The 23,289-nt window shown below is 40.3% G+C and overlaps 1 protein-coding gene across 7 annotated transcripts in view; it reads left to right on the plus strand.

The window, feature by feature from the left end:
• Positions 1–23,289, plus strand: part of ELMO1 (engulfment and cell motility 1) — a 453,353-nt gene that overhangs the window by 296,387 nt on the left and 133,677 nt on the right. For all 7 annotated transcript variants that reach the window (XM_054019260.1, XM_054019259.1, XM_054019255.1 and 4 more), the window contains one exon: positions 15,635–15,771. In XM_054019260.1, coding sequence (XP_053875235.1) covers positions 15,635–15,771 — 137 coding nt within the window. The remainder of the gene's footprint in view (positions 1–15,634; positions 15,772–23,289) is intronic.

The following is a 23,289-nucleotide window of genomic DNA, read 5'->3' on the forward strand; positions in this document are numbered from 1 at the left end:
GAGTGGAAGCAGATTTTCTTTCACTCTTGTTTGAGCACAGCTTAGAACCATATTTGACTTTAGACATTGAGAATCCACATATGCTTTAGGATGAGACTGGTGGGAGATTTCCCGAAACTAAACATTAGAATGCTTACATTACTATAGTAATATTCATTTTCTTTTCTCTACTTTGCATTCTATTATCCTGTTGATATTTTGACAATATCCGGGGGATGATTCAACCCAATGAGGGCACCTGTGCTTGGGCAGCTTTAAACTACCCTAGGAGCCTTTCTGGTGGGAGCTACTTTAGGTTTATACTGAATCATCTCCAAGATGTGCTGGCCATGTTCCCATACACTTGTGGGGCTTCTCTGGCTGACTCTAAGCAGACACGTTGTCAATATCCCCATACTGGGGGCCTTACCCCCGCTGGCCTAGCACAGGGCTTAATCGAGGGACATGTATTTTATGTGATGTATGCCAACACCAATACCATAGAAATATGAAGGATTTATGGCTGTAGGTTCCATATAGTAAGAGAGTTTGTATCTAATTCACTGTAACTGTTTTTAGAGAGGTGACTGAATAATTTTAGCGCAGGGGTTCTCAAACGGGGTCGGGACCCCTCCGGGGGTCGCGAGGGTATTACATGGGGGGCGGTCGCGAGCTGTCAGTCTCCACCCCAAACTCCACTTTGCCTCCAGCATTTATAATGGTGTTAAATGTATAAAAAAGTGTTTTTAATTTATAAGGGGGGTTGCACTCAGGCTTCCTTTGTGAAAGGGGTCACCAATACAAAAGTTTGAGAACTAATGTTTTAGGGAAAGGATGTACCTTGTGTTCTTCTCCTTCCTGGCTTGATGGCTTGTTTGGTACCTTCTCCATCTGCTCATTTGTTTTTCCTGCTTGTGATTCTCCTGCAGTTGCTCACTTGTAAAATGACTTTTTTGTTATCAGTTTGTTGTTTTCACTGGTTATTTTATGCAATGACCTTTTCTGTTTTACACTGTCTTTTTTCATTGTGTTCTTTTTAGCTGGGACTTTAGGTAGAGGGTGGAAGATATTGTTAACTGGACTTAAAAATCTCTAAATCACCTAATTCTATGCAGCATTTATGAGAACAATTCTTGTGTTGCTGGTTGATATCCACAGTTTCCTTTAGGGTTCACTTACAGGTGGCCAGCCTATTTATGGCGGAATTCATAACTGTCTCTCTCTCAGGGGTCAAAACATGATTTGAAATGGTAATCAGAATATCTTCATGGTGAAGTATCTTACAGAAGGACTTTGGAGAGTCATGGTCTGTGACCTGTGGTGGAATCTAAATAATGTAATCATAAAGAAAATGGATAATTACACATAACTGGATACACTTTTCAATAAGAGTGCCTTCAGAAGGGGAAGAAGCAGGCTGGTGCTATCTAGAGCGATCAGATTTTCGAAGTGAAAGATCAGCACTCTTATCCTGGGATGAAGTGGTATTGGGGGCACATAGGGGACAGCTTTGGTGTCCATCAAGAAGCTTTACAAAGGAGCGGGGGGGAAAGAAAAAGGAGTATGTTCTTGGTCATGCAATCCAGCCACCCCCAGTCTTACAAGAGTGCTCTGTGTCTGTATATGTGTAAATAGTAAATAGAAAATGTACTAGTAGATAGCACTTAAAAATAGGTAGCATTGTTCATGGATTTTGTAGGACCAGTAAAGGTGGTGGTGGTTTACTGAAAATGGCTTCCTTTGTGCAACTCTTTATGAAAGCTCATAACACCCACTTGCTTCCCTCACTTTCACAGTCATCCAGTGGATTTGTCTCTATAGCTGGTAGACGGTTTGTTCCCTTAAAGGATGTGGAAAGGGGGGGGGGGGTTGCTAGAAAGGGGGTAGGGTATCAACACGTGATAAACCTGATAAGGTGATTTCCTTGGTGTATGCATGCTCAATTCTGCCCCCTATTATGGCAAGCAGCAATTGCAGGTGGCCAGTCCGTGAGTGCAGTTTGTGGGAACTGAATAGTATCCCCTTAAATAATTTGTGAGCCCTCTATTAGCCACTAGAATCCTGCCAAGAGTAGCAGTGTTTCTGTATTAGCTAGGCCTTTCATGTTGTATGTGCTTGTTAAACACAGCTAGGTGGATCCCACAGCAATTCCTTCATGTTACGTATATTATGGAAAGAACAAAAGACACAATAATGAGGTTCATGCAAACTGTAGAAAGAAAACTGTAATTTGTAAAACTGACAGTGACATTGGGACATGCCTCGAAAACAAGGGATGTTCCTGATTTGCAGGCACACAGGTAGGGTGACCAGATAGCAAGTGTAAAAAATTGGGGAGGGGGGGGAGGGGTAATAGGAGCCTATATAAGAAAAAGCCCTCAAAATCAGGACTGTCCCTATAAAATCGGGACATCTGGTCACCCTACACACATATGATATCAAAATAAATACCTTAATCTGTATTTATACTTTAACCCTAATTTGGGCATAGACATTGTTGTGATCAGTCCTTCAGTCTCCCTCTAAAATCTGTTGCAAAGTAGTCTAGTGACAAAGTCACCACCAGAACTCATCCGGCCAATCTCTTTCCTGAAATGTTGGCCATCCTAACTTTTAATCTCCTTCTGCTTAAGTGTGCAAAACTTGTCAAGTTACCTTATACATTAATAGTCACACCCTTCCCCCATCTCCAATATCAGCATTTCTGCAGAGAGTGGCAGGTGAAGCTTCCCCTGTGGGAGGCTAGCTCCCTGTCCCGTCTCTTCTGCCTACACTCCGTCTCCACTCTGCAGGGGTTGGGGGGTGAGGAGGAACACAGTGAGTAGCAGGTGGGGGAGGAGAGGAGGGACACAGCGGGAGGTGGAGGTCTCGCGGAGGTGTGGGGTGGAGTAGAGGAGGAACTCACCACGCAGCAGCAGGTGATGGGGGCCTTGGGAAAGGTGCGGAGTAGGGAGGGTAAGAGGCGGGGTGCAGGTGTGGCCACCACAGCCCAGGCGTCCGGTGGCGGGGCGGTGGTGGCTGCTTCAGGGGAGACTTAGCCTCCCCTGGCCTATTATACTCGCAGCCCATAGCAGAGAGTATGTCTGACAATTTTTCATCATTGTATTCAGTATTGTAGCCATGACAGTCCTAGGATATTAGAGACCCAAGGTGAGTGAGGTAATATCTTTTATTGAACCAACTTCCGTTGGTGAGAGAGACAAGCTTTCGAGCTTACACAGAGCTCTTCACAGCCAGAGTAATTGCAAACAAAAATTTCAGTATAAAGACATAGGGCCATATTCTCAGCAGGTGTAAATCTGCTTACTTTATTGACTTCAGCTAAGCTACACCAATTTACACTAGCTGAGGAACTGGCACAGGGGACTTAGTGTCACACGAACACTTTGCTCCAAGCAAGTAACTTTTTGCAAAGGGAAAAAGAGCAATTCAAACTCCTCAGGTGGTTTCTTCCACTAATTGGTTGTGGTCATTCCATGTTTTTATTCAGGGGTACTGTAAATGATGTTAGGACAGGAAATATTTGGAGGTTTGAATGTTCTTCACGACAGACTTTCATCTTGACAAGACAAAGCAACTCAAAGTCCTTACATGTCATTCTTATTTCCAGACTCTTAAAAGTCTCTCCGTTTCATAGAAGAGTGTGACTAATCTGAATGAAATGCTCCCTCGTCCCTGAAAACAAAACTTGGTTTCCAACATTGGATTTTAAAACTGCATTTGTTATTTATAAGTGTTTTTCATTCCAGGAGTACTGTGGGGGTGGAGAGGGGAACTGAGTACTTTCCTGGTTGATCTCTATGATGTGCCGTGACACAATACAGAGGCACATACAGCATTCTTCATTTCCAGTGCCTCTTATTTCATCACGAACAAAACTATAAATGTTTCTTTTGAAGTTAAGGGGAAGCCCTTATCAACATGACATTGGTTCTGTGTGTTATCAGTTTGATTTTTCTGATCACATGTGAATTTCTAGTATTCTCAGTGATCTTAATTTCTTTGCTCTTAGGATTTCTTTTTGCTGCCTGTAATTTTGAACTAGAACTTTAAGTCTTCAATTCCATTGCAAATATGATTGGTTCAGCTAGTTCTAAACATTTACTGATCTCTGTAAAGTGAGTTCTTCTTACCAAGCAAGCTTAATCTTGTAGACTCTTCTGGTTTCCTTGATTTCTTTCAGTTCTGTTTTGGGTCTGGGAAAGCAGGGAGACTGCAGGGATTTCATCCTTTGATTTCCTAGTAACAGAGATATGACAGATGTCAGTGCTAATTGTTTTAAGTCTATCAGCAGTCTTGATACTGTTGATCACAAGGTTACGTTGACTTGATTTTGACCTTTGCTGGTCCTGTCACCTTCATTTTGGTGGGGTAGATGGGCTTACTGTTGTGATGGTTTTTTCCTAAGCTATCAGAAAGGGAGATTTTGAACAATCACTCATCTGCCTTAAATCCTTCGGGGGCAGGGTTCTAGTCTGCCACCACCCATCCTCAAGGTGCATGTTAAGCTGCTTGGGAGAGTTAGTGAGGTGATTTGGGCTATCATGCAGCTCAGTGTCTCATGTATGACAAAATGAGGGTGCACAGCATCTTTGTTTTCCATTGCCTGGATGAAATTGAATCCTAACCCAGACAAAATGAAGGTGATGTTTATGGCTGCAGAAGGGCTACATGCTGGAGGGGTATATACTGCCCCTTCATTTTCTCTGTAACTCCTCTAATCAGAAATACCATTGGTTCAAAGAAATGTCTGTGTGAAATGTTTGGGGAGGAGTGTGAGTTTGCCATTTTGCGCCATGCTAGTTATTTTAGACCCATTCTAGTACAGTTACACACTTTTCAGCCAATGCAAACTAGTAGTTGGACACCCATTGTACCCCAGGTTTTTCTGAGTAATTTTGGTACAGTTTGTGGCGCAAATATTATGTATAGTATTGAGGAGAAGGCTCAGTTTATCCCATGGAGCGTCTTCTGTTTAACCATTTCCAAAATAAGAGTGTAGGTAACTTTAGTGCTGGTAGAAATGAGTCACCACTAGCACTGTCTTAAGCCAACCATAGTGCAAGGCAGCACAAGCTTCTGCACGCAGATTGGTGTACTAATCTCCTAGCTATTTTGGTTCTAAGCCTCTTTTGGGCAGGCACTTATAGTGATAGCCAGGGTGTAGTGCCTTTTTGATGAGAAATGGATACTAGAATCAAATGACATTCATACTTTTTTTGGTGTTGTTTTGGGGTCCACCCAGACTAATAAAGGCTCTGTCACTGCCTGTCCTGTAACCCTGGGGGCCATTGTGCAGTGCAGCTTTTGTTCAGATCCCTGACACCACTGAGCCTTCCCTCAAGCACAAGGTCTCACCCTGTCTCTCACCAGCCCTGTTATTCTTTTCAGGGTGACACCAACTGCCTTCCAGTCCCGAGTCTCCCCAAATGTTTCCTCCCCAAATTCTTAATTATCAGACACCCAGGCCATTCTCCTCTGGATCGTCACTCCCCGAAGGCATGAAACGAGCCCCCCAGATACCAGCTTACACGTTCCACATGGCTTACACACACAGACCTTCTTGGGATGAAAATAAACAAAAAGCTTCTTTAATAGAAAAAACACAGATTCATAGATGAAACTGTCAGGGAAAGCAAACGTATACAAGTTGCACAGAAAATAATTATAGTTAGTTACCTACTGCCTTAAAATAGTTTCCCATCATAACTCGTAGCTATCAGAGGGATCCAGCATTCATGGACAGCCTTTTGCCCAAAACTGGGCCCTGAGTTCTGAATAAAAAAACCCTCAGTTACAAACCTGCTTTTAGAAGGCTTTTTCTTCCTCCTGCCCCTCTTAGGGTATGTCTACACTGCAGTTAGACACCCACAGCACGCCAGTGCCAACTGACTTGGGCTTGCAAGGGCTCCGGCTAAGGGACTGTTTAATTGCAGTGTACTCAAGATAGTTGAGTCCAACAAAGACTGTGAAGAGTTATAAAGAGATCTCTGAAAACTGTGTGACCGGGCAACAAAATGGCAGATGAAATTCATTGTTGATAACTACAAAATAATGCACATTGGAAAACATAATCCCAACTATACATATAAAATGATGGGGTCTAAATTAGCTTTTACCACTCAAGAAAGAGCTCTTGGCGTCATTGTGGATAGTTCTCTGAAAACATCCGTTCAATGTGCACAGCAATCAAAAATGCGAACAATGATAGAAACCATTTGGAAAGGGATAGATAATAAGACAGAACATACCATAGTGCCACTATATAAAGCCACAGTACACCCGCACCTTGAATACTGCATGCAGTCCTGGTCACCCCATCTCAAAAAATATATATATTAGAATTGGAAAAGGTACAAAGAAGGACAAAAAAATGATTAAGGATATGAAACAGCTTCCATATGAGGAAAGATTTAAAAGACTGGGGGTTTTCAATTTGGAAAGACTGGGTACGATAGAGATCTATAAAATCATGAATGATGTGGAGAAAACGAACAAGGAAGTGTTATTTACCCCTTCACTTAATATAAGAACCAGGGGTCATGCAATGAAATGAATAGGCAGCAGGTTTAAAACAAACATAAGGCTCTCCCTAGCCTCTGATTGCCAGAAGCTGGGAGTGGATGATGGGATAGATCCCTCAATGATTGCCTGTTCCGTTCATTCCTTCTGAAGCACCTGGCATTAGCAACTATCATAAGGCAGGATACTGGGCTAGAAGGACCATTGGTCTAACTCAGTATGGCTGTTCTTAGGTAGTGTAGTTGTTCAGGCTCCGGGCTGCAGCCTGAGCTCCGGGACCCTCTCAACTTGCAGAGTCCTAGAGCCCTGGCTCCAGAGAGAGCCTGATTGTCTATACCGCAATTAAACAGACCCTTAACCTGAGCCCCGTGACCCTAAGTAAGCTGCCATGGGCCAGCCTCTAGTTTTTACCCTTAGTCCATGGTGACTCATGGTTATTCAGAATGGGGAAATTCTCTCTTGGCTTGACAGCCCAGATGTTCTTTTCCATTTCAGTTGTCTCAATGTCTTTCTAGTTGTCTCTAATGGTCCATCATTGTCTTTTCCTCGGCTGGACAATGGATAGTTACTTGAACCTGGTTTTGTGTAAACACCTGGCTTGGGAGGTGCTCCCTACTCCTGCCACCTGCTTGACTGCTCACTGCCCTCCCGAGAGCAGTTTTCTACATGCTGGAATATATAAATTCATAACCACGGGCTATATACGTTTCTCATAATGACCATCAACTTCAGAACATTACAAGCTTTCATACAGGACCATACTTGATATATTTTTATAGTACAATGACATAATAGCAATAAGTTAGTTTAACTGCTTGTTTGGGGAGTTTAAACCTTCTGTTCTCCCCTGGTGGTTTCTGGACCCTGATTGTCACACTTTGCATCTGCGAATTTGAAACAATGGGCCAAATTCATTGCTGATGTAAAACAGTGCATTTCTGTGGATACCAATGGAATGGTATCTTCTTACATCAGCTGTGAACTTGGCCCCAGGTCTACAGCGTTGAAAGCTAGTTCCTTGAGCAATCTTATCCTTTTTGCTTCGTACCACACAGAAAAAAACCTCAGCAAATTATTTCTTGACTTGGATTTAACAAAAGCAGCTGATCTGTCTATAATATTTTCTGCTCTGTGTTTTGAGGCTGAAGTGTTATTATCTTATGCGGTACATTTCTAAGGCTTGGTCTACACTACCCCCCCTAATTCGAACTAAGGTACGCAACTTCAGCTACGTGAATAACGTAGCTGAAGTCGAAGTACCTTAGTTCGAACTTACCTTGGTCCACACGCGGCAGGCAGGCTCCCCCGTCGACTCCGCGGTACTCCTCTCGCCGAGCTGGAGTACCGCAGTCGACGGCAAGCACTTCCGGGTTCGACTTATTGCGTCCAGACTAGACGCGATAAGTCGAACCCAGAACTTCGATTTCCAGCCGTCGAACTAGCTGGTAAGTGTAGCCAAGGCCTAAGAAAAAATTCAGTTGCTTCTGTTCTAATAGTACTTGAGTCTTCTAAGCAGTATTGTTTAATGGAAAGAAAATTACCCAATTGGCAGCAATATTACTACTTCATTATTGCATTGCTCTTGTAGCCCTGTCACAATGACCTTTCCTTGCCTTAAATTACATTTTTTCCCTGTCATCTGGTAGAAATGTAGCAAAAGATTCACTTCAAAATTACTGCTTGTAGACTGTAGGGAATAGCATTGTAGATATCCTGACAAATTGCAATATTTCTGCTGTATTAGGCACACTTCTTCTTACATTCTCTGTGTATTGAGAGAATTTTCAATATTGTGGGTAAAAATGGTCATGACAGTAGTTATTTTTGCTATATCTCATTTTCAAGGAGAAGCAAAAACTACAATACTCCCTTCTCTTGAGAGGACTAGTGAGACTTAGTTGCTCTTCATGTTGTCTTTTATTATTGGAAAATATTATTTAGAAAATGATGCAGAGTGTATATTGTATATGTTGCCCACACTACAACTCTCACCCGTGGATCTTGCAGCACTTGACAAACGTCAATTAAGCACACAACACCCTTGTGCAGTTAAAGTATTATCTCCATTTTATTAAGCAGGAAACTAAGAGAAGACACTAAGGAGTTGGCTACATTTGGGGTAATGTGCTATATGGAGTGTGATTTCTAAAGCACACTAATGTGTTGCACATTAATTGGTCCGTGTAGAGCGTGCTAATGCGCAGTAAGGGTTCCCTAGTGCGTGTTAACATAATGCTGTTTTAAACAGCACTATGTTAAAGTAGTTTACACAGACCAATTAATGTGCAGCACATTAGTGCACTTTAGAAGTCACACCCCTCTACAGCACATTACTTCACCATGTAGACAAGCCCTGAAAAAGGTTAAATGTCATGCCCAACATGAGGCAATGTCATGGTAGTACAGTTGGACTAGATTCTATAGGTCCTAGTCATTTTCTAACCACTGTACAAATCTGTAACATGGGGATAATGATACTTATCTCCTCTATAAACATTTTGAGATCTATGGATGACAAACACATTATAAGAGTTACGTATTGATTGATTGTTGAGACTTTTCTCAAACAAATTATCCAGCTCCAGCTCTTCAATCATTTCTACATCTTGGAGGAAAGTTCAGTGTATTTTTCTGATAAACCTGATGAGTTCTTTGGAATAAGCAGAGAATGACTTATTATAAAAGGTATCCCTCTTTCCCCTTTTAAGTGAGATAACATTAATGTCAAGTGATCCTATTTATGTGGTTGAGTGAATCATTTATTTGATTAAATTAGCTTCTCTACCTCTGCTCTTGGAATATCTGCAATCATATAGCAGCTTTATCAAATGTATTCATTATCCAAATGTACTCAATAAAATCTTCAGATTTTATTTTGTGGACTGATTGTGCATGTTACCATCCAAGTTGAGTTTATACATGTGATTAATCATATTGTATTATTTTCCATTCCTGACACAGTGACTTTATAATCCTTAACATCAACAGAAGAGCTTGAAGAAGCACTCTGGCTTTGAATCTTTCAGGGGGATAGCAGTGCAGGGAGAGGTTGCAGATAAATTGGAGTATGACATTTTTCAACCTTTTATTTTGTGGCTCTCACATATTTTGTCTAAGGTACTGTGACATTACCGAGGGTACAATCTGGACTGATGAACAGCTGTGTCCCCTCAGTTCTTCAACCTGGTGTGCCTTTTACACTGCTTTGCTATGAGAGCTACCACTCCTGGTCTGCTCTCACACAGCCACCCAGTTATATTGTATGAATGCTATAACCAGCCACTCATGAATTACACTGTAGAACAACACCAGCAAATTCCTAGTCCCAGACTCTCCCCCAGAAAAGTGCATTTTGTACTGCCCAGCTCTCTCTTGGACAATACAAGCTCATATAAAGTCTGTCATTTTATTAATACAAAATGATATGCACAAATCCTGCTGTCCCAAAAGGAGCTTCCCAAACACTTCAATCCAAACAAACTGTCTAGATAAAAACAATAAAACAAGTTTGTTAACTACAAAAGGTAGATTTTAAGTGATTACAAGTAATGAGGCACAAAAGTCAGAATTGGTTACAAGAAAATAAAAGTAAAACACAACTAATGCCAAGTTAACAAGCTGAAGTAAATTCAAAGCTAAGTGTCTCTCACCACATGTTTCAGCAGGCTTACTGGTTGAATCTCTTTCAGTCAAAATCCCTCTTCCAATCCAATGCTGCTTCTTTGTTCTTCAAGTGTTGTCGATACCATGAGTAGAGGGAAAGGGAGAGATAATTTGGGGCATCTGTTCTCCTTTCTTATAGCTGTTTCTGTTCTTCAAGAATCATCTCCAGCTGAGGCTCAGGAGATGGAAAGTCTGTGTGGATGGAATCCCCCAGCTGTTTCTTTGTCAAGATTTAGATTTTCCCCACATACTCTTTCCTGCCAAAGAATGGCCTCTAAACCAGGTGATAGTCCATTCAATTTTGTTGACATCTCGCTGAGGCGTCAACTAGCCTTTTGTCTCTGTGGAACTGATCTATGGCTGCTCCCCCAGACTTGGAATATGTCTTAGTAATACCATACAGAGGAATCTTATAACTGTACATGTCATATTGCCACAGATATTTTACCAGGACAATAATAATTAGCAAATTATGAGTTTTCAAATAATACCTCACAAGGCATACTTTGTACAAAATGTATCATAGTCCTGTAAAAAAGGTGAACATAGGGGTACAGACTGTCACAGATTCCTAGTAAAATTAGACGTGCACAATTTATTGCTTGGATGCAGAATTTAATTTTCACTCTCCCTACATTTACAATAGCAATGGGGTGTGAATGTGGTCCTAGCCATTATGAGTGAAGTGAACTCCTTGTCTAGCTTGTTTAATTGTCTCTGTGCAAGGACTTTGTGAGGGGTTTTGAGATATCTATCGTCATGCTGTGCGCTGAATGTGTAAATTTAAAATTAGTTTATGGCAAGTGTTTGTGTGAGGTAAAACTACCACTGAAATTTTCACAGAAATCAGCACAGAAGGTGTATGAGTACAACTGAAGTGAAATAGTTTTTAATTTTTCACAAATATTCATGGACCTTTCCCCTTCCCCCCACTCTACTACTTATTACACTAAAGGAATCATGCTTCATGATTATTAATTTTCTTTGATCTTGTTGATTTTTATAGCTCCAATAGAAGATGGACTCTCTTACTTATTTAGTCCATAGTGCAATATGGTCAAGTTTTTCATAAGTAAGTAGCAGTTTTGGGCTTTCATACCTGCTAAGAACTTTCAGACAATTTGGCCCCTTTTGAAAGTGCTAACTGCCTTCTGAAAAACAGGCCCCTTAAAGATGTCCCAAATTGGGCACCCAAAATCATGAGCTGATTTTGAAAATAATGGCCTATATGTTTCTCATTTTTAAAGCTCATTTTCATGTAATAATAGTAGTAGTAGTAGTAATATTAATATCTAGCTTTTATATAGCGTTTTTCATTTGTAGATCTCAAAAGTACTTTACAAAGGAGGTGACTATCATTATCCTTATTTTACAATGGGGAAGCTGAGGCATGGGGGTGGGGGGGTCCATCAGCAGGCCAGCAGCAGCACCAGGAATAGAACCTAGTTCTTCTGAGTGTGAATCCAGTGCCCTATCATTAGGCCCTGCTGCTCTGTCAGTGCCTGCTTCTTTCTTTGTTTCTCTTTCTATTACTTTTCCAGTATTGCTAAAAACAATAATAATTAAAAACTTCTGGTGTTTTTTTTTTTCAAGGTGAAGGGGTGCTGGGAATTTTGTAAGAGAGAGGAAGAGGTTCAGTCAATTTCCCTCCTCCCCCCCCCCCCCCCAAAAAAAAACCTGTATGTTTAAGTGGTAACCATATAACTTACATATATCAGTGCAATACCAGTATCACCTTCTGCTCAACTTAGTGGCCTTAGATTCATGCTTGTGAGTTTTGAAAAGCTGACACTCCAGCCAGTTGGACTGGCTCACTCATCCTTTCCAGGAACTGTCTTGGATGCAGAACTTCTTGCAATCTATACCCACTTTGAAATTTAAATCTGTAGTGTTCTCCACGTCAGACACTCATCACAACATACTGTAAACACTGTCGTTCCAAGAGCACGTTGATGTGAACATTCAGAGATCAACCTATTCTTAGTGGCATCAGGAAAAACCCTGCCCTGATTTTATTTCTTTCTCTGATGAGAAGAGGGTTCCAGAAATGAGGAGGGGAAGGAGGGACAAGTGATTTTTTTTTTCATTTTTTCTGTTGTTTTCTTCTCAGAGAGGGGCAACAAAAGGTAACATAACAAATCTATTTAAAATATGAGTAATCTGGGGAGCCTAAATGTCTTTTAAAATAGACAGCCAACATGTACTTGGGTGAATCCCTGAAAAAGCAGGCATAAAAATATTGCCTTCCAGAAATTAGCTATGTTTTCTCAGGTGCCATTTCTGATCAGTACATTAACTGCACTTCCTTTCCTGAAGTCACACTCAGGAACTAGAAGTTTGAAGGACTACTTGAATCTCATTAGGTGGCACACAAAGCTCCAGCTCAGAGAAATAGGTATAAGAATTTTGCTAGGAAAGGAGAATTAGCAAATTCTTAGCCTGATTTATACAGACCAGATTTTCCTTCTCATTTGTCTTTCAAAGGAGGTCTCAGAGAAACATAGGCATGATGATAACATTAACATTCAACAAAGATAAGTAACCATGATGATTTATGTCCCTGAGCTGTAGCCATATATTTGTGTGTTCTTATTTAATAATAAATTTGACTAGTTCCTGCTAGTAGAAATGTGTTTGACAGTGCTGTGCCTAAGGTCAGGAATATTACAAGTAGGCTCCATGCAATGTTCCCCAAATTGGTCTGACAATGAACCTCCGTTTCAGCTTGCCACTTAGAGCTGTGCAAAATATTACATAGTAATACTGACCACTCTCTAAATTTGCCCACTCCTCAGAGAAGTAAGATGTCCATGGCTGAATGTCTTCACCACAAGGTTTAAAGCTCTTTGGAGTATGGATTCTCTTTTACTATGCACTTATACAACATTTAGCAAAATGGGCTGTGATTTTCGTTGGAGTCTTTAGACACTACCAAATATTAATAATAATATTTGATTCAAGGCTCTTCCATGAAACCGGATAGTTTTACATTCGTTTTCCAGACAAACAAAAGTGTCATTGAAGTTCAGCGTGGAATTTTTTCTACCATCTGGATGTCTATGGAAATTTTGAGGAACCTCTTCATGATGCAGTTCTGAATTTTGAGTCTGGTTAGTTGGGATTAGCATGGTTTAAGACATATTAGTGCTGGTCTTCTGATTGATTTGAGTTGCCCCATTTGGATTGAGAGGAGTTAATTTTACTCTTTCTCTAGGTTGAAAAGATGTAGGAAAGTTGCAGTCTGTTGACTAGTTAGAAGAACATTGGCATTCCCCAATTTTTTTTTTTTTTTTTACAATAAAAATAAGACTACAGCTTGGTACTTCTTATTATGAGGAGCATGCCTGGGAATTGATGATCAAGTTTCTGCGAATGGATAAATTTCACAGTAATTTTGATGTATTGATGTATTTATTTTTAGAAGGAACTTTGATTAGCCTGGGCTCTGAGAAGGATTAGAGAGAGGCCAGCATATCTCTTGGTGACTAACTTGTTTCATGGTCTGAAGGCACTGACTGTATTCTTCTGCCTGACATTATTTTATTTCTCCTCATCGTTATAATATTTTATGACTTAAGAGAACCTGTTCTGTTGTGCCACTGCCCTTATTACAGGCTGAAGGCCTGATAATTGGAAATGCTGGGCACTCATGACTCCAATTGAAATGAAGGGAAGCTGAAGGTGCTCTGAAAACAAGGCCACTGGCATTTTATTTTTTTAAGGGATTGAGGCCTTACTCAGAAATTGAGCTGCTGCCTTGACCAAATTCCCCCTTGACTACACAGCCTTGGAAATGAATGGATTTAATTTGATTAGAATGAGACCTGAACTCCTAAATTAACTCTGACCCTAGCTCTATAGTCAAGAAATTGATTAGATTTTAATCTGACATTACAATTAAACCTCATGTGTGCGATTAAGCTTTGCCTCCATAATTGGAATGTTGCACCTCAGGAAAGATCAGAGACCCTTTTTCTTTGAGGCACTAAGTAATTCCATGCACAATGTGCTCCTATAGCAGCAGCAACTGCCATGGAAAAGGTAATTATACATACCGAATAGAAAGACAGGTTTTGAAAAGAGGCATCACTCCCAAGGGGCTGTATCAGGAGAGGAGCCAGGCCCAGGAGAAGAGGCATGTGTTCCTCATCATTGGGCATCTCTCAGTCAGGTAGTTCTGTCTGGATACCCCCAAAGAGTTTTTATGTCTAGTCTGGCAAATTTAATCGGGAGGAAGAGGTTACTAAGGATAGTGAGGCCTGTATGGGAGCACAGGTTGGGAAGCAGTTTGCCCAAAGGGTACATGATGTGACTGTTCTAGTAATATGTCACATAGGCTGCTTATCTAAGCACCACTCATTTGTTCCTGATGGTAGGTGAGGTTGCTGCGGTAAGAGTCTGTGAGTTGCTAATGAGGGAAGATTAGGAGGCTGTTGATGTGGAGGAAAGCTGAGGTTAATTGAGATGAAGGATGGATGTATCAAGGATGGGCTCAGACTACCCGATAGTCTTTGTGATACTGGCCAGCAGCATGGTGAGGGAAACTGCGTCAATTGCAGCAGCGTATGTGGTAAAATGTCCTTTGGGGAAATTTGTCCACCAGTGGACAGTTTTTCAAAAGTGCTGAACTCCCAGCAGCTGCCATTGCCTTCAGTTTTGCCCTCAGATTCTGAAAATCTGGCCATAGCTCAGTAAGTCCCACAGGAGAGAACAACCTCTTTGGGCAGAATATCTTCTTCTTTTTTGTGTCTCACAGGCCTTCTCATCTCTCTTTTTTTCTTTTGTTTTTAAGCATATGCTTGACTTTAGGGTGGAAGAGAATTGCACAGAGAAAATTTTTATTCAGTTTTTCCTTTAAAAAAACCTTTGTCAATATGTGGAACAGGGCTCCAGTTAGCTGTTTATACAACTAAAATAAATGGAAACATATTAATCATCTCTACATTTTCACATAGAAAATCACTTTCTCTGATACCTCCTTGGCATACCGCCATAGAAAACGGGAACTCATCGGCTACTGCTAGCGGAGCTTGTTCTTTGATCAGACATTGGTTTTCTATCTTCTTACTGCTTGGGTCCAGTGTCCACTTCTTAGTCAGCATAGCTTTGGTGTACATATTGCTAACAGTGGGGCAGGTTCTTCTTTTGATGACTAGGCTTGGAGTTTTGTCTATGACTTTCTTCATCCTAGCCTGCACGGTAAAACTCCACACAAACAATTTGCTGTCACTCTGAGAGACCGTCCAGGGAAATAGCTAGTTTCCCTCTCCTGCAAAGAGGTTCTATACTGTCTTTCATTTACTTTTACGTTGCAGACCAGGGCTGGCTTTCCAATGTGGCGTGTTTACACTTCTATCCTGATTAGAAATACAGTTCCTGGGAATTACTGTATTTTCCAGATGTGGGTGTTTTTTTCCAGTTTGGATCCTGCCTGTTAATATTTTATTTTCCCCTTCTCTTATGTCTTTAGCCAGTGAGACCTGCAATGATTTCCACCCCATGTTCTTCACGCACGACAGATCATTTGAGGAGTTTTTCTGCATCTGCATCCAGCTGTTGAATAAAACGTGGAAGGAAATGAGGGCAACCTCTGAAGACTTCAACAAGGCAAGAGAGGGGAAATTAGTTGACAAAGTTCTAAGACGTGGATGTGTGCTCTTAACTGAGGCACAAGGGGTTTATACATTACTCTCCCAATTACTTCTCTTGAGTTTCTCCTGTGTAAATCCCTTGCATGTCAATGTTGAGAAATCAAAAAGCAGTGGATGGGAGGGTCTGTGGAGGCTTTCTGACCTTTTTCAGTTGTGTTACATGGCAGACTCTCAAGATAAATGCGATAAATCTGGCTTGAGGGGAAACTTTGCCTTTTTATATTGTTAATACCATTCTGAAGTGCTGCAGCCCTGAAGGTTGTAAATAATGCAGGGAGAGTACAACAATGATAATTCTGTGCATCCTTTCATTTCATTTGGGTGACCTGAGTGCTGAAATGGTAAATTATTCAAAAGTGGACATGATCCTGCTGCAATTTTAAGTGTTGTGCATGTCAGCAGCTGCAGTTTGAAGTAACAAAGCTTGCAATGCTAAGACTTATTAGAAGAGATTTGAGCACTGACGTCTGGAATTCTATATTCAGCTAGACTTGCCAGCAGGTACCCTCGTCCTTGCTGGCCCATTTGACTGGCTCTTGATACTCTTGCCCAAGGCTGGGAATAGAGAAGTTGATGGAGAATGAATACTGGAGCCTCTAACAGCTCCAGTGTTCAATACACAGAGTCTTATTGGCATTAGACTTGGATGCTTCATGCCTAATGCCAAACTGAAATGTAGCTGAAAGAGGGTTGGCTGCTCAAGTGAGGAAAAACAGGATTCCCTCGATGAAGTAGTGGTGGATCTTCAGGACACAGTGTGGATTGGCCATCTTTTAGATACAGGTAGCTGCCAATGAGGACGTATGCTCTGGCAAGGGGAGGAATGGATCCTCATAAAAAAGCACACTATTCTTGTGTGGGATTTTCTTAATACACTTCTGTAGTTGACTCGCCAAGTATTTACTACCCAAAAATGCCTCAGCAAGACAATTCACTGGATAGTTTGAAAATTTAATTCACGTGTATAAAGATGCCAACACTTTTTAAGAGGTCATCATAATAAGTGACTATATTTAACAAGTTTATGAATGGATGTTGATCACTGAAGCTATATTATCATCCCAGCTCAATAAGGATTTAGTATGTAATTGCTCTCACACTGAATTGAAAATGTACAACTAGTTATCCTAGTGGATTAGTGTAATAGGGCAGTCTCATTTCTGACAACAGACAGTCCCCGAAAAGATTCAGTGGAGGATGAAAATTAATATATTTATTTTTTAGCAGTTACATTGTTCTGAGGTTCTTTGGAAAACCAAGCGCAGTTGCCTCTCTGTTGTAATGTACTATTTAAACTTTTAAAAGGATAGGATCTTTTAGCCCTTCCTTTTACAGATGAGTGCCTCTTTGGAGACAGCACCGAGCAATCCCCAAAGGATGCAGTTTGTTCTCATATGTGACAAATTGCTTCTCCTCACTTTCTATCTTCATAAGCCTTAGCCTTTTTAGTTTGAATAACTTTTATCATCCTGGTAATGTCTGAAAGTACCACTTTCATACCATTTGTTAATCACTTGAGGTGTGGAATTCTTTTCCCCCAAACTCAGTTGGAAACTCAGTATACTGGAGTAAGGCTCTTGGAACCTAATGTTTCTGCTTGAGAGCTACTCTGTGGCCTTTAATCATAATGAAGAAGGGATAGCTCTTTTAATTTAAATTTTGATTAATCAAAGTAAATTGGACATTCTAGAGGTATTAAGAAGTTTTACAGCCTAGCTTGTGTGCACATTTGGAGACTTATTCCCCACCTCTCACACTATAGAAAGGTTAGTATTGGAGATATCCTATCTCCTAGAACTGGAAGGGACCTTGAAAGGTCATCGAGTCCAGCCCCCTGCCTTCACTAGCAGGACCAAGTACTGATTTTGCCCCAGATCCCTAAGTGGCTCCCTCAAGGATTGAGCTCACAACCCTGGGCTTAGTAGGCCACTGCTCAAACCACTGAGCTATCCCTCCTCACTACTAGAAGTCGAATTGTTGGGAACTCCCCACTACTTTCCCATTGATTCCTTAGTCTATTTTTAAGGCTTCAGTAAACGATAGGTAAAGACTTTATTTCAGTGGTGAAATCCAGCCACTACACTCCATGCTGGGGAGATTCCATCACTGTTCATTAATTTTAAAGCTTTTTAAATAGCAGCATACGGTTTGAAGAATTCTATTGTGTGTTTTCAAAGAGATCGGTAAGATCTCATACTTCTTCTTTTAAACTCTCCCTCATTAAACTTCTTGTCATCCCTGGCCATTATACACGCATGTATTAGAAAGAGACTCTAATGTTCTTCATATCTTAAAGAAGAAGGATCTTACCATTACAACTGTAACCTTTTTTCAGAAACTTCAGAGGTAGAAGTCTGTATAGAATAATTCAGTCAGGCAGCTAAACTTATATTGTGCCTTTATGACATACTTTAGGGCTTACATTATTTATATCTGGTGGGTATTGTTGAAAAATTAAGATGTAGTTAGACCCGCAAATGGAAACAACTCCATTTTACTTGAAACCTGTCTTGTTTTTGGAGTGCACAGGTGATCAAAGAGCCTTTAGCATGCTATGTCATCAGCTGTTGTTTGTAAAAGTGCGGCATGGTTTGTGCCTTTGTAAATATAATATTTCCTAGCTGTATGTAATCATTCATGTTGTATATTGGTACATGTGATGGTTGTGTCTCAGTTTTACTAACAGGTTTGAGATTAATGTGAGTGAACTAGGGGGCACTTTTGAGTTAGTCCAGGGGATTGGTAATGGAATACAGAACCTTTCATCAACGGGGTGCAGGTTTAAATCTAGCTCAGTAGGGACTAAATGGGAGATGGCTGTTTGGTGTCCTATGTAAAAGATGTTTGGTGATCACATAAACCTACCACACCACAACAGCTTGTGCTGATTGGCCTTTTGTTGCCCATCTCATCAGAGACTGTGTCTTCACTGCAAAAACTAGTAACTGGAGTCCAGAGAGAGAGAGAGAAAGAGAGAGAGAGAGAGAGAGACATACACACACACTATGGGGCAAGCAACCAAAGAAGGGAGTGTCAAACCAGTTGAGAGCTAATCCCCAGATGAGCCACAAGGAGGCACCCCAGCAGTGAGTAGTAAACAGGGTCACACCATCCTGGTTTTTGTAAACCCCCTGCATTCACTGGCCATTTGAAGGAGCAGTTGGCCATGTGAGCTAGTGAATTTGACAGCAGAGTAGGTTAGTACATATGCATCTCATGGATCTCCCTCATGTCTGTCATATGCACCCTCCATGAAGTTTCCCTGTGAGCAACCCCCTGAGGCCATCCCTCCTCCACACACAGAGTCACATCCATGTTGAGTATGAGATTCTAAGGACTTTTGAGAGCTGTGAGTCTAAATGTAAGTTGGTGGCTCCAGAACCAACTGTGATTAGCATGCCAAAATCTCCTGTTCAAATCTCTCTCATCCCCAATAAAACCATACCTTGTGAACTTTTCTCCCTCAGGACAAGAATCCTGGTTATAAATCAACTATTTTTATTCTTAAATATAAACACTTTCTCAAAGTATTAAGCTGCTGTAATAATTTGCAGGGACTGAAACTCAGGCAGTTCAGCATTTCAGAGGGATCTGTCTGGTTGTCTTGCATGAACATTCATCCATCAGACTGCCCTACTTAAGGCTTCTTGGCAGGTTCATGTTCAATTGGAATTGTAAATCCTGAGTCTTCCTGGACTTATTGTTGACCTCAAATGGTTCTCAATCAATATATAAAAAGTCTCTTCTTGCAGAAACCACAGCACCTAGGTAGTCAAGAAAATTCATACTACTGCTCTAAGGAGTAAATCTGTTGTAGTGTATTCACAATTAAGATTTTCTAGTGGTAATGAAGGTGTAGACTGTATCATTTCAAGAAGGCTGACAGAATGACCTTCCCAAGATAAAGCCGTGGACCACCAAAATCCAAAGCTTTTGAAGTCCTCACATCTCCTGCTTTGATTGAAGCAACTGCTGCAGGAGGAAATCTAATAAATTACTAAAACTATAACTTTTATTTTAACTAAAGAGTTAAGATACTTATTCTCAAGATTTTCCCTCATTGCAGAAATATAATTAATACATTTTACCATGTAGTCATTTGAGGTCATCCTTCTCAGATACTGAAGATATATTTTTATTGCCAAATAATGCTATATGCTATAAACTTTGCAAAGTTCAATTAGAACTGTTATTTCAAGTTACTCTACCAGACAAACCACAATAAGGCCCTAGACCTGTGTATCCATGAGGAGTCCTGGTACTTTATTGGGATGTCTCACTGGCAGTGGTAGTCCATGGTACTAGATCCCAATGCAGGAATGGGGCATAAATAGATAATTTATGAGATTATATTAAGAACATGCATAAATCATATGAGACATATTGCAGGCATACATATAACAAACAGTGCTCTGTGTTGGGCAATAGTAAATTTAATAGGTAACATTCACTCTGGCAGCAGATAAAAGCAATAAATACCTTTTGTGAATCCTGTAATTAAATACCAAAGCAAACACTGAGGCATTTGATGACCACAAATGACATTTATTGCTGACACACTCCAACACTCTGAACATTTTTCCTTGTTCTATGACAAGATAACAGAAAAGACAATGAGCATAGTATAAAAATGAAAAATATTATTTCTCTGCTTGGTGAGGATTTTAAAGGACTATGTTGCTTCTTTCTCAGATTCTCTAGTGACTTCATGTTGTAGGCATAGTTAGAATGTATAATTACTCAAGGACAGGTTTAGAATATGACTAATTGTTCAAGAGCAGGATTTAAAAGTGAATAATTATGTAAGCAGTGTACTGAGGGAAGCAAGTTTTTTTTTTTTTTTTTTTTGTCCAGCACTACTTGTGATGAATAGAGAACACTTGGGAAAAGAGTATTTTCAAATGCTGTTTGAAAGTAGGGACTATGGGAGATGTCCAGGGAGAGTGAAGTCATCAGTCTGGGGCCACTACGGCAAGCACTCAGTCATCTGCCTTGATGCATCCTCTGGCAAGAAGGTGGTACAGTGTGTGGTTGGAATGGTGATAAACTGTGTGGAGCTCACAGACTTTGTCTGAAATCTGGGCTTTATTTTGGACTTTTTGGTGAATTCCAGTTTCATGAGTATAACAACAAGAACCGACCAGGCCTTCTAAATGCCGCTTGACATTATGTCCAAATTCACATTCACTCTGTTTCCATAGGGCAGCACAAAACACTGAAAAAAGAGGAGAAAGTGTCTTGTATCACTCTCGAGTGATTCCCTTTATTGGTAGCAAGGCCGGCTCCAACCACCAGCTTGCCAAGCAGGTGCTTGGGGCGGCCACTCCGGAGAGGGGTGGCACATCCAGCTATTCGGCGGCAATTTGGCGGACGGTCCCTCACTCCCGCTCGGAGCGAAGGACCTCCCGCCGAATTGTCTCCACAGATCGCAATCACGGCTTTTTTTTTTTTTTTTTTTTTGCGCCGCTTGGGGCAGCAAAAACCCTGGAGCCGGCCCTGACTAGTAGTAATAATACTTAGCAGGTTTTGTTCAGAGTTAGCGAAGTATTATCCCCATTTTATATATAGGGAACAGAGGCACAAGGATATTAGTGACTTGCCCAAGAGAGACAAGATGCGTGAGGAAATATCTTTTATTGCAGCTCTTCTTTAGGTCTGACTTGCCCAAGATCACATAGGAAATCAATTGCAGAACTAGGTATAGACCTAGATCTCCAGACTACACTCCTTGCTCACCCACTGCCCAATCCACTGCATCACACTGACTCTAGATTTATGGAGCATCCCCAACTGGTTCCAAAAGTCTTTCAATCCTTCATCTATCTACCAGGACCCTCAAAGGCCCTGAATCACAGTAACTGCTTATGTCCTTTACTGAAGGAAACCAGTCATTTAATGGATGGCCAGAAAGAGGTACCAGAATGAGGTTTGGGGAGACAATTAAAGGAGAAAGGGAACATTAAAAGACCTGCATTGCCACCTGAAAGGGAAAAAAATAGGTAATGGAAAAATAAAAGTGAAAAGTAAAATCCAGTGTGCAGAACATGCTTTTCTTTTTAGTAGCGGTGTGCTAAGTAGCTCTTCACAGCTGTTCACAAAAGTGTTTATTGTTTTCTTATGGGCATCTCAACATTTGTGAAGCAGTGACTGTAATTTCTTCTGGGTTGACCTGAGAAATGAAATGTTTGCATTTAACTAGGGAAAATGTTGGGGTAGCTGAATGATTATACCCTTCTGTTAGCCTGATTAGAATTTCATTTGGTAATGCTTTGTTTATATTGGTCAGAGAGACTGCAAAATGGATAATTCTCTTGTAGAATAAATGTTGTATACCTCAGTCTCTGGCAGATTAGTGCAAATTAAATTAACCCACCTGCGGCTATTAGCACTCTATTAATTTTTACTGGAAACAGATAATTGCTATGAATATATTGTTATTAATTGTGCAATGCATGAAGTTAGCTAAACACATTTTCTTGGCAATTATAACTCATTTTACAAGTCTACTATATGGCGTATATACAAAGCATGAGTTTTTTAATTGAAAACTACTATTCAAGAATAGTAGAAACCTGTTAGACTATAATTGGGTGCAGTGAGGTTATCAGATCTATTCCATTAGCTTTGCTGTTTTAAACTATGCACTTTGGTATGTTACACTGTAAATCTATTCATTTAAGAAATTTCTTCTCACATCTGGTCAATAGTCTATTAAATCTGCCCTTTTAGTGCACTGGAAATTTATCCATTTAGCAAATGTATCCTTTATCAGCTATTCATTTTAAAATAGCTTAGTATATAACTTCATCTATGTTTCTCTATATCTTTCTGATCTACATCAGTATCCCACTATATTGCCAAACCAAGACAATTACTGCAAAAGGCACCAGGAAGTTAAGTAGAGAAGATGCAGTCTTGTATCTACAGATGGGTCAGAATGCAAAAATCAGATTAAAATTTCAACATTCTTACCTGAAAATTTGGGGTTGTTCAAATCAAAGGCACTTGTCACATAGATAACATTTTTCATCCTCTTCTAACTAACTCCTTTAGGCCCCTTTAGAAAACCCCACCTCAACTAATATTGTAAAGAATGCATTCCTGTTTTTAAAAACAGTTAACTGAGTTGGGTTTTTTGAGATTATAAGCATTTAAATTGAACTTTGAAGTAGGACTGTCGATTAATTGCAGTTAACTCACATAATTAAAAAAATTAATTAGGATTAAAAAATTAATAACAATTATCACAGTTTTAATCACACTGATAAACAATAGAATACCAATTGAAATGTATTAAATATTTTGGATGTTTTTCTACATTTTCATATATATTGTATTTTGTGTTGTAATTGAAATCATGTCCCCTGGAATGGTGGTTGAAGCATAAAGGGACATATGAATCTTCAATGCATCTGACACGTAAATATCTTGCCACGCTGGCTACAACAGTGCCATGAGAACGCCTGTTATCACT

This window comes from Malaclemys terrapin, chromosome 2 (assembly GCF_027887155.1).
Source record: "Malaclemys terrapin pileata isolate rMalTer1 chromosome 2, rMalTer1.hap1, whole genome shotgun sequence".
NCBI lineage: Eukaryota > Metazoa > Chordata > Testudines > Emydidae > Malaclemys > Malaclemys terrapin.